This window comes from Choloepus didactylus, chromosome 11 (assembly GCF_015220235.1).
Source record: "Choloepus didactylus isolate mChoDid1 chromosome 11, mChoDid1.pri, whole genome shotgun sequence".
Taxonomy (NCBI): domain Eukaryota; kingdom Metazoa; phylum Chordata; class Mammalia; order Pilosa; family Megalonychidae; genus Choloepus; species Choloepus didactylus.
This window is the reverse complement of record NC_051317.1, coordinates 86901804-86914439: the sequence shown is the minus strand read 5'-3', so window position 1 is coordinate 86914439 and position 12636 is coordinate 86901804. Positions and strand designations below refer to the sequence as shown.

Genomic DNA, 12636 nt, shown 5'->3' with positions numbered 1-12636 from the left:
AGGGAATTGAGAGATAAGGAGAAGAGGGGAGTGGAAAGGAGGGAAGTGGGGGGAAGAGACGCTTTACCATTTAATAGTGGCATGGTGACAAATCAATAATGCATTCAGCTGGAAATACCTCTTTAAAAAAAAAGGTATACATCATCTACAACTTGTGAACAGTTTTGAGTTCTAAAGGTGCATCTGTAAATCAATATAAGTGGTACTGAGTGAACACTACTCCTGACCCTAATAAAACACCCCTGTAAGGGGAAAATGAATTCTAAATTTTCATCTGAGAAGCTAGGAGCAGCTCCCCCTACTTCCCTAGGAATGACAGTAGGGAGAATTAAGAAGTTCACCTAGAATTATCAACTGTACAACTTTAAAACTACTTTAAGAGGATATCCTCAGAGTCAGTGCTCACTGGGTCATCTAAACTGGGTACCAGAAGGCATCTGTAGCCTGAGTTAGACTTGCACTCTTGTATGAGTATCATTAAATTGCTCTCTATTGCCTGATGAAAGCCTTCCTACTGTGGACTGTAAGCTGTTTTAAAAGAGGACCTTTATCACAAAGAGGAACAACAGCAGAAGAGAGCATGTAACTTGGATAAAACATATCCTTTTCATTTTCTTTACAGAATATTAGCACATTCAGGTTCTTAAGTTAAACTACTGAATGCTGAGAAAAAAGGTACACATTTTTAAAGATAAATTCCATTGTTAGAAATAATGTAATTTTACACGTGTTTACTTAAAAAAATAATAGTAGCAGCTCCTTCTTAAAGGAAAATATAAGAAAATCTATACACAATATAAAATATACAAGAAAATAAGGTGGCTTATAAATAGCTAAAGAATCCAACATTCCTTCAGAAATCTACTGGTTTTGAAGTATCAACTGTAAGTACATAAAAGTGATGTATGATCCAGGACAATGCATTCAAATTTATATCAGTTGGGGTCCTAGATACCTTGGAAGGGTACTTCCCTTTGGTATCACTGGCTTTCGTATACATAACCAATATGAAAAGAAATACGAGCATTACTCTTGGGAACAACCAAGTCTATATATTTGGTGAAAAAGAGAGAAAGAGAGGTGGTGAAGGTAACTGCTGTGAGCCTACACAAATGAAATCTACTGTCAAGTGATGGAAACTGGGAATAACATTTTACAAAGTCTTTACTCTTCACAAAAAGTAATGCAAAACACAGAAATGGGAGAAATAAATTTTAAAAGTATTATTTTTTCAGAATCAGGAAGTTGACATATCTGCCAAATAGTATTAAAAATGTACAAGGTATTTTATTAATCTTGGCAACACAGCAAATAACTGTTATTGCACTTTGGACTTGTGATAGCTATTGAAAAGTCTGTTCTTTCAATATTGACAAACCAAAAAAAAAAAAAGGAAAAATATAGGTATAGATATGTAATTTTAGTAATACATAGGAATAGTATGAAACAAAAGTTTTCACTGCTTGCAGGATAGAAGAGAAATAGGTCTAAGAATGGCCTAGACAAGGCTACAGAATTACCTCAAAGACAATCAAAGAGTCTAATTTAACATGTATTCTAACTCATCTAAATAAACCAACATTTTCATACTTTGCTTTAGATATTGCAACATTTTAACCAAAGAAATTTTAAAGCACATCATTTCTTAAAGTTTACGATTCAATAAAAAAAATCATATGATTATCATGAACTAGCTTTCTTTTTACAATATAAAAAGTGCTTCACTCTCCAAAGTCTGAATATAATCCTTCATACTTTTCAGAAGTAAACACCTTTGGGCCACAGATTGTGTGTGTGTGGAGAGGGGACAGGGGGAGAGGTATTTCAGCAAAATTTTCCACAGGGTCTAGCAACATATTTTGCAAACACATCTGGTAACTGAGTAATGAGACGAACTTGAAGACCTGGACAAAGTAATGATTATGAGGGTTATTATATTCCACTTTCATCTTAGTGGCCTCTTTCTTTGGAACAAATTGTAACTTTGGAATTCACTTTCATCATATAAATGATAGTTAACATTCATAATGCTTGCAATAAATACAGGGGGCATTAAAGCTATAATGAACACTCACTCCAATTCCCAACTTATTTCGACAACTTCTAATAATTTAAAAATATACTCTAGGTTTGTATAATTACCCAAGGACTAAAAACTAAAAACAAAAACATAACCCAAAAACATTACTAAAACTATCCCTTTTAACAAAATTCCAGAGTAAAAACAAAAACCCTACGAAACAAGCAAAAAAAGAGATTTATACATATAGAAGAAGCAAGGAAATGTATAGATTAATCAGAAAAAGCATATACTATTTCTTTCTGATCAGGTCCTTATATGCATGTAATATAACCCTCTGCAGTCACTATTATCCAGTAATGCTTACATAAAATTTAAAAGATTAGTAACTGAGGTACAGAGAAATTACAGCTGTCTTATTGGTTGACAGCGCAACAAACATGATTAATAGAACTTGAAAAAAATCAGGAGTTCTGTTCTGGTCACTTTAAATGAAAAAAATGTCCATGTACAAATTCTCACAGCTAAAATTTTTTGGAGTGCTCACACACTGTGTTAGGCATTATTCTAAGTGCTTTACAGGAATTAACTAGTTTAATCTTCTCAACAACTCTGGGAGGTATGCCCTCCACTAAGCCCCATTCCACAGATGAGGCATCTAAATCACAGAGAGGTTAAGTAATTGCCTAGGATCACACAGCTGGAACAAATTGCTAGAATTCAAACATAGGTGGCCTACCCCCAAAGTTCTTACTTTTAGAACTAAAATTCACTTTTACAGAATAAGATATTTTGTTAGCTTGCATTTTAGATAATCTACCCTCTCAGATATACAATATTTATTATTTATCATTCCCCTTAAAAAATTAACTAACCTATGGAGTTTTGAAATAATCTTATTTCTTATAACATTCATAAAGGAAAAAAACAACTAAAAATTTCTCACAGATGAGCTAGTAAATATTTTTAAATGAGTGGGGAGTAAGCTCATCTCTGTGGCTCTAGTTTTAAAAGCCACCTCTCCCAGAAGAACACAAAACCTAGTGACATCATCATTATTCCATTCCAATGGAAACGAACTCCATCACACTCACCTTTTTTTTGGGTTCGGAACACTTCCAACTGTTTCTGCTGCTGTCGTCTTAATGTGTTAACAATAGCTATTGCTAGTCTCAGTGCTTCTCTCGGGTACCCATGAGAACGTAATGCATCCACTCTTGCACAGGCTGTAGGAACGTGTTCTAAAACAGAAAGTTAAGGCAGAGGAAATTGCCACCGTCAGATTTATCTACAAAACCACGATTCAAAAGTAACATGTTTTCCCCCAAAATACTAGGAAAAAAAACCCACAAGAAACCATTTCTGAACTTGGATTTGAATGAAAAACTCAGCTCCTATTGCCAAGCATTCATCCATTCCCCATTAAATCCCTCAACTCTCCACCTCCCACTCCCAATAATGCTATAGAAATTAAACAAAGAAGTAAGTCATGGAAATGTCTTTCCAGTTTGGCCACTTACCATGCCAGAGGGGCCACCCGCGGGAGTCAAAGAGGGAATTTTCAGTGTCGTCATGGTAACAGTAGTTGGTGTATAGGTCACTGCTGATAATGTGCTGCAAGTGGCTATCCTGCCAGTGAAGATCGCATGCCTCGATGGCTCGGGTGAACACAGTCCGATGTGGCCTGTTCGATGAATCTGTTTTTTCCACAATTCAGAAAGCCATGTCAGCTATTATTCACATGTGAATAAATCAGTAATACCACTCTGTGGCCAGATGTTCAAGAACACACCCACACACATTGTCCTGCACCCCCTAAGCAGAAGGGTGAAGGGTAAATACTCTCACATCCTAAGACTAGGAGGCGGCAAGTCAGCCCAAGAGCCACCATTCACTCACTTGTTTTGTCAAACACAAACATTCTGCAGCCATTAAAGCTAAGGTTAAAGGCATCCTGCAAAGAGAATCAAGTCTAGTTTCCATGCCAGATACACTCAAAGGAGGCACTCGGCACAAAAATCACATGAAAACTCACTGCTCCCCACTTCTGAGGTGCTGTGGTGGGCTGCCCCTGATGGGATCAACAGCTCTCACAAACACTATGCAAGAGATGTGACACCAGCCATGGAACCTTTCAGGAAGATGCAGTCGGCCTTTAAAGATATGCATAAGGGTTGTGCTTTTGGTTCTATTTTTTAACTATATTGTGCGGTTTTGCACAATTAAAACTATTATGCTTCTTGGGATATAATGATAAAATGCCACTTTATATCCCAAAGGGCATAAATGCATATATTTAACATTTCACAAAGCCACACAACATAGCTACAAAACAAACCAGTGCACTTACCTGGCCCCTACGGGCTGCCTCCTGACTCCTGTGCAGGTTCCATGACTGGTGTGATGTCCCCAGCATAGTGTATGCCGGGGCATCACAAAAGAGTAGAAGCATACACTCCGAAGAGGGTTCAACTTTCAGGACCTGACGGAGAAAAGAAATGTGTGGGGAATAAAGGATGTTCTCACCCCAACTCCTGGGATTATTCAGTTCCTATTGATAACATGGTTCAAATTCTAACTGCAATCTTTACCACTCAGGTCCCCACTACAGACTTACCTTAAACTGTTGAACAAACCTTAGCAAGACTCAACTGAAAATCAGGGTAAAAACTTCTGATTTATGTGTACTTTACTTAGCTCATGTAAAGCCCCTCACCGTTCTGAGACTTAACTAAATGAGAAAGAAAATTTGGAGCTTCTTGAGATAAGGGCTCATCTTCCTGTCACTGGAGCTTCGGCTGAGCACAGACACAAGGGAAATCACAAAAATCAAGAACAACTGAAACTAGAAGAAGAAATCTAAGAAACCATCTAGTCCAACTCCATGATTTTACAGATGGAACTGAAAACTAAGAGAAGTAAAGTAACTTGCCAAGGTCACACAGCCAGGAAGTGGCAGTCAGGGTCAAAACACAGAATCAGAGATATTTCAGCCGTTCTAAAAGGCTTTTGACAGGCCTTTAACAGAGAGAGACACTGCTTAGGCTTGGTCTTAGGTCAACCTAGATATCTGTATTTGAATGGCAAACATAAAAATGCATGGATGACAGATAATTTGAGAGGCATTAATAATGATTATCTGTTACAGCCTCATCCAGACACCCTGCAAATGGGATGGATGGGCCTTGTATTTAAAGACTTTTCAACCTATTAGGGCTTTTTGATAAGCAGAATACATATCTCTATCCAGCAAGAAATGGCTCCATGAACTCTCAAAGTTAACAGAACAAATGTTACAAAACCTGAGTCTCATACAAGTATTTTTTAATGGTTCTGTGATTTCATTTATTTGTTTAGCTCAAATCATAAAAATGGAATTTAAAACTAAGTGGAGACTTGAAAAGATCACCTTAGTATTATGCATGCATTTAAAGAATGAGTTAGAGATCTACCAGTTGACTTGACTCACTATCTGTTATACCAATAATAAAAGCAAGCTGTATGTATTCCATTAAAAAAAAAAAACCTTAACAGTTCACATGTTCATATATGATTGCATGAACACAGAAAAAGGTACTGTATAGTACACATGCCACACTGATAACATTGGTTAGCTCCAAGAGACCAATAAAACCAAATGGAACAAAAAAAAGGTTAAATATTCATGAAATAATGTTTAAATGAAAATGGAGGATATAAACCTTAATGGTAACATGGGAAAGAAACAAAAACTGATTATGTATGTAGACACCGGCTAAAATACAAGATGTACAAATGAAAGCATTGATGTGATTAGGTGTCAAAATCATTGTCAATTTTTATCTAGGATTTCTATGGCTATTTGGTTTTTGCAATAAAAAAAAAGAGCTAGATAATTTTGACTGAAGTTCTAAAATGATAAATACACAAATTTGTAAAAATGTTTAAATGAAGTACATGTAATGTTAATACACGGTGCTTAAAGAATATTTTGGAAATTCAGAAAAGTAAAAAAGGAGAAATTCTATGTTTTATAAGAAAAAAAATTAAAACAAAAAAAATGACTATCATTCCACTATATTTTTTTTTAAAAAAACCTACTCTTTCAAAGGGTGCGAATTCTAGTGTTGCTGTTGTTAATTTTAAACAATTATCTCAGTAGAGGCAGAGTGTGATTAGCCCTTCATAGTCACTCCAATATGCAAACACATGAATTCTGCCCACAGTCCATACCATGGCACACTGCAAACTGCAATGGCATGGCTGCTGTACTCTGCTGGCTACCACATGCTCTCCCCTAGCAAGCAGCTCAGCCCTACAGCTCAGAGCCCCACTGGAGGGATGTCTCTTCTGATAGTGCCTCTGGAAGACATGGGTTTCTGCTAAAAGCTGAACAGCTATAATACTACCCTCAGAAACTAGGTCCTGGTTTCATCTCCTCTGGGGCAAACCATAAGTAAAATGGGCTGTTTAGTCTGGAGGTTGGGCTACTTTTTAACAGCTTTTAAGGCCTATGGGGAACAAAATAAAGGGAGAGTAAAATGTAAAATGTTAAGGTGGTGGTCCCAAAGAGCTGTCAGAGAGTGAAACAGAAGGGTGGATTAAAGAGATTGCCTCTGCAGATGTAGGCATATCCTTCCCTAGCAATGGAAGAGAATAAATGTACAACTAAACTTGAAAATTTTGAGTGTATGGAAAAAAATTGGGGGTATGGGGGTACATTAATTTTCTTTGAGGTTATTAAATAAAATTATCATGGGCAATAAAGATACAACAGATTTCAAATACTGAATTCCCAAGGCAAGTATCTCTAGACAAGACTCTTTCCCAAGTCCTAAAATCACTTTTTGATTGGACAAGTCCCTATGGAGTAATACAACTCATTTACTTTCTTTGTGGCGACTATCATAATCAATCTCAGCACACTCTCCAGCTCTTTCTAGTAGTACCAACTCCATGTGAGGCCAGTAAGGTCTTGATTCTGGATGCTTCTGATGTCATTTAATTCCTATCTTGCATCTATCGTACCTTTAAAATCTTTCAAGTTTTCTCCCTCCCAAAAGGCACAAAATCACACAAGAATTAGCGGCAGGTTTGTGAGACTGTTATTTGTAAGAGTTGACTACTTGTGATGATTTGGGTTCTGAAAGATTGGAGAAAAGTCTGCAGTGGCTGGAGGGGGAAACGGAGCCAAAGAAGGATTTTTATTAAAGATGGAAGTACTTGAACTGATGGATGGATCCAATAGAGAGGAAGGAGGTGAAAAATAGGATAGAAATGAAAGAGATTCTTAGAGAAGACTTGAAAATGTCTCAGGACATTTCTTGGTTGTCTCAAAGATGAGGGCATGAACAACATATGGGAGAGGGGAGAGATGCTAAACAGTCCTTCACAATAAAGAATTTTCCTAGCCCAAATGCTAATAGCACCCCATGCCCTCCAGCCTGGTCATAAAATTTTTACTTGCTATTTTCTGAAAATAAGAAATTTTAACTGATTAACTGATTACAAAGTAGTCCAAATATGAAATTGACCAACATACATAAAACACATAGCCCTTTAAGCCTCTCAATATTTTGTTTTACAAAATAATGTATATCACCCTACTCCACGACTTTTTTAAATTAAAAAAGAATATTCAAACTATATCAATTACTACACAATTTTAACATATTCCAAAATATATGAGTATTACATCCATATCTTTAATCTGAGAATATTTTGAAGAAAGCATACAAAGGTCTCAGGTAAAATTTACACACACACACACACACATTCACACACACACACAGCAAAAACATAACGAATACTTGAATAATAATAATGGTAATAATAATAAGTGGGTAAAACCATTTTCCCATACATATTATCAGTTACTGTTGTAAACAAACATGCACAATTAAGATATACAAAGTGAACAGAATATAGTGGGCTCACCTTGGCTGGCATTTGCACCCTGAGGCAGAGCATTGGTTAAGTTGGGTAACTCACTGCCATGATTTCCATCTTCCCAAGGACAGACATCAACACTGTTCCATTTTTTCAGCTGTTTTAGCCAACTGGCTTTCTGCTCCAACTTGCAGTGAGGATTCAAAACTATACACATCCAAAGAGCACCTAATTTATTAAAGAGGAGAGGGAGGTAAATTTTAAAAAGTTATAAAAATGCCCAGTTCTGACAGCTAATGATAAATTTTAAACCACTTCAAAATGGACCCAAGTTTGCCATTTTTGTAACTCAGTTCTCCCTGATCCAAGTTACAAATCTTGTACAAAGGGTTAATGCAAGGAAGACAGCATTAACCGAAAGCCCAAATGCTGTTCCACTTAAGACGAAAGATATTCAAAAGACGAAAGATATTCAAATGTTAATTGTAATCACCTTCCACATGGATAGTGCAACAAGCCACTAAAAGATGTTCTTCATAAAAATTAAACTTACTTTCTAAGATTAACTTTTTAAAATCATCAAGGCATAAAATGGGCACAAATGAAACAATTTCCCAATCTCCTTACAAAGAATTTCAAACTTCATTATATTTATTAGTACAAATACATATATATCAATGAGTGTGAAAAGTTTTGGGCAAAAAAATGCCAGAACAATAGAGCTTTTTAAAAATAAAATTCACTTAAACATACTTTCCTAAGAGATTTAACTAGCCACTAATATTTATATGAATGAAAACATTAAATTTGTCTTTATATAAATGAAATCACCAAATTACCAATTTATATGAAAAAAACTCACTAAATGTTCATCAAAATTCTATCAGTTTTTTAAAGGAAAAGCAATAATGAATTTAGACACGAAGCTTAGCTCATAATTTGAATAATTAAGAAAACTGTAAATGTATTTATTATTCTCTTTTTCTTCAAACAGCTAGCAAATTCAGGCAAATATTTCATAAATTTTAAAAGGTCAAGTTTTACTTTGTTAATTTCAAAACAAGACAGATACATACACTAGTACTTCCAAAATCATTCATATTTTTCTTTGAAAAAGTGTGTGTGTGTGTGTGTGAGATGGGTGTGTGTATGCGGTTTGTTTTAATCAGTTGTTCTGGCCAAGTGAATAACAAAGGTATATATGAGCATGATTTATGTTTTAATTTGTCCAAAGGAGATGTTTTACCATCTTCTACATTTAACATGAACAAGCATCTTCAATTGGAGATCCTGGTAATTCAAATATCAAAGAACTTTTACTAACAGAAAATAAAAATGGACAAAGCCTATATAAGCCACATGTATTTACAATCTACATTTCTATATTTCAAATGCCAATTAAAAACAAAATGTGGTCAGTCAAGATGGAGTAAGCCTACTACAGTCTACATCCCCCAATGCTTACAACTAAATACTCCGGACAAAACATGAAAAACAACAATCCAAGGACTCTGAAAAATGAACAACTGCAAGCAGTGTGAGGAGAGGAAATAAAACTTTAAGAAGTAACCTATATGGGGTTGAGTTTCTCATTACTTTTTATTCCTATTTTCTCTCCTGGCTCTGACATAAGATTAGCCCCATTTAGAGAACTTCACAGAAGGCACATATAACAAAAACTCTGAAAGAAACCTCATCTAGCTGTTGAGAGGACTAGGAAAAGGAACCTCTCCCATGAGTCAGGAAGTGTGGAGAGAATCTTGGAAGAGGAGAAAGCTGGAAAGGGGATCCCTGGATTCTCTGAGCAAAGTGGCACAAGTCCTGGGTGTACCTCACAGCATGAGACAGACCCAAGGCAGCACAGCTCTAATGGTTTGAAAACTGAACTAACATTGGAACCATCACCCAAATAAGGTGAAACTTCTTATGGTCTGAACCTACCCTGGTTGACTGCTTCATTTCAAAAACCAAAATTGTCCCGAGTATATTTTAATAGGACCCAAATTCTCACAACACAATATTCAAAATGTCTAGGATCCAAAATAAGTTGGCATAAAAAGAAATAGAAAAATATGACCAATCAACAGATGCCAACCAAGATGAACCAGATGTTGGAATTACCAGAAACTTTATAGCAACTATTATACTGATGTTCCATGAAATGAATGGAAACACTATTGAAAGGAATGAAAAGACAAATTCTCAGAAGCAAAATACAAACTATTAAAAAGACCAAATGGAAATTTTAGAATTGAAATTATCAAATCCAATAAAAAATTCACTGGACAGGATCAACAGTAGAATGGAAATGACAGGGGAAAAGTCAATGAACTTAAAGATGGATGAACAGAAATTATCGTATCTGAAGAAAAGAGAGGAAAACAATTAGAACAAAATGAACAGAGCCTTAAAAGACACGAAGGAAAATATCAAAAGTCTAACATTTGTGTACTGGAGTCCTAGAAGATAAGAAAGAGATAGGTGCAGCAAAATTTTGAAGAAACAATAATGGAAAAAATATAAACTTTGGAAAAAGACATGAATTCAGAGATTTAAGAAGCCCAGCCAAACCCAAAGAGGAAACTCAAGAAAAATCATGCCCAAACACATCATAATTAAACTGCTGAGAAACAAAGATAAAGAAAAAAATCTTGAAAGCTGTCAGAGGAAAACAAAACAACATACACAGTAGAACAAATCAACACAGATTTCTTATCAGAAATCAAAGAGGACAGAAAACAGTGGAATATTTTTAAAGAGTTAAATGAAGTGTTAACCTAGAATTCTAGAGTGAAAATAACATTTAGGAATGATGGTGGAATAACAACATTCTCAGATCAAGGAAAACTAACAAAATTTCTTGCCGAAGTCCTGATCAAGAAGAAATGCTAAGGTCTTCAGGCTGAAGAGAAATGATTCCAGAAGGAAACTTGGAACTTCAGGAATAAAGTCTTCCTTTAAAGAAACAGAAATGTATAGCAATAGAAATGATAAATATCTGAGTACATATAATAGGCTATTCTGTCCTCCTAAATTCCATAAAACATGTATGTCTGTTCAAGCAAAAAATGTTAACAATGTCTCATGTAGTTTTAAATGTATGAAGATATAATAATGCACATGACATCTTAAAGGAGGGAGAGTAAAGGGACCTATATTCTACTTAGTGGCAAAATATTAACTAGAAGTGGACTGTGAAAGGCTATGCATGTTTATTGTAATACTGAAACCACTAAAAAAGCTAAACAATACAAACAAAAAACAACAGATAAATTAAAATGAAATATTAAAGAACACTCAAAATATAAAAGAAGGCAGAAAAGAGGGAAATGAAAAACAGAGCGGATGAACACAAATGATAAAATGGTAGACCTAAATACAACTATATTAATAATTATATTAAATGTAAATGGTCGAAACGTACCAATTAAAAGCAATGGTCAAATCAGATTAAAAAACAAAAACCACCTTTATGTTGTGTAAGAAATCGACTTTAAATGTAATAATATATGCTAAATATAAAAAGATGGAAAAGGAGGTACTTGTAAACACTATCAAAATGAAGCTGGAATGACTATATTAATATCAGACAAAGTAGACTTCAGAACAAGGAATATTACTAGGGATACAGAGGGATATTACATAATGATTAAAAGATCAATTTTCCAAAAAGATATCATAATCCTAAATGAGTATGCAGCGAACGGCAGGACTTCAAAATAAATGAAGCAAAAACTAACAGAAGTGAAAGGAAAAAACAGACAAATCCAAAATTATATTTGGAAGACTTCAACATTGCTCTCTCTTAATAACTGATAGAACAAGTAGACAGAAAATTAGCAATGATAAATAATACCGGAACAATATCAACAAATTTATTCTAACTGACATTTACAGAATACTCCACCAAACATCAGCAAAACACCTATTTTCTAAAGTGTACATACATCATTCACCGAGACTGTACATATTCTGGGCATATATTCTCTGACAAAACAGAAATTAACCTGTAAATCAATAATAGGAAGATATCTGGAAATCTTCAAATAACTGGAAATGAAGCAACACATTTCTAAATGACTCTTGTGTGAAACAGAAATCAGAAAATCTGGAAGTCTTCAGGCAAACCAGAAAACATTTTTACTGAACGAAAACAAAATTAAAGCTTATCAAATCTAGTGGGATACAGATAAAGAAATTTATTGCCTTAAATGCTTAACAGAAAATGAAAGGATTCAAAACAATAACCTAAGAAATAACCACCTTAAGAAACTATTAAAGCCAAGCAAGCAGAAGGACATAATAAAAATCAGAAATCAGTGAGAGAAAACAAGGAAAGGAAAAAGGAAAGGAAAAAAAAAGGAAAGGAAAGGAAAGGAAAGGAAAGGAAAGGAAAGGAAAGGAGGAAGGAAAGGGGGAAAAAAGAAAAGTAAAGACAGCTTCTTTAAAAAGATCAATAAACTCAAAGCTATAGTCAGAATGACTATAAAATGACTATAAAAAAAGGGGAGAAGACATAAATTGCCAGCATCAGTAACAAAAGAAGGCATGCCATTGCAGATCTTAGAGGCATTAAAAGGTTAATAAGGGTATATACTACAAACAACTTTATGCCCATACATTTTACAACTTAAATGAAACAGACATATTCCTGGAAAGTCACAACCTACCAAAGCTTACTCAAAAGAATAATAACCTGAATAGTCATAAATCTATTCAAGAAATTAAATTTGAAGTTAAAATATGGT

The 12636-nt window shown here is 34.8% G+C and overlaps 1 protein-coding gene across 1 annotated transcript in view; it reads right to left on the bottom strand.

Moving 5' to 3' along the window:
• The window catches only part of ZSWIM6 (zinc finger SWIM-type containing 6), a 236046-nt gene that overhangs the window by 16761 nt on the left and 206649 nt on the right, over positions 1 to 12636 (bottom strand). Inside the window, exons 5-7 of the mRNA XM_037798901.1 lie at positions 7937 to 8116; positions 3541 to 3717; positions 3115 to 3261 (exon numbers count right to left, since the gene is read on the bottom strand). Coding sequence (XP_037654829.1) covers positions 3115 to 3261; positions 3541 to 3717; positions 7937 to 8116 — 504 coding nt within the window. The remainder of the gene's footprint in view (positions 1 to 3114; positions 3262 to 3540; positions 3718 to 7936; positions 8117 to 12636) is intronic.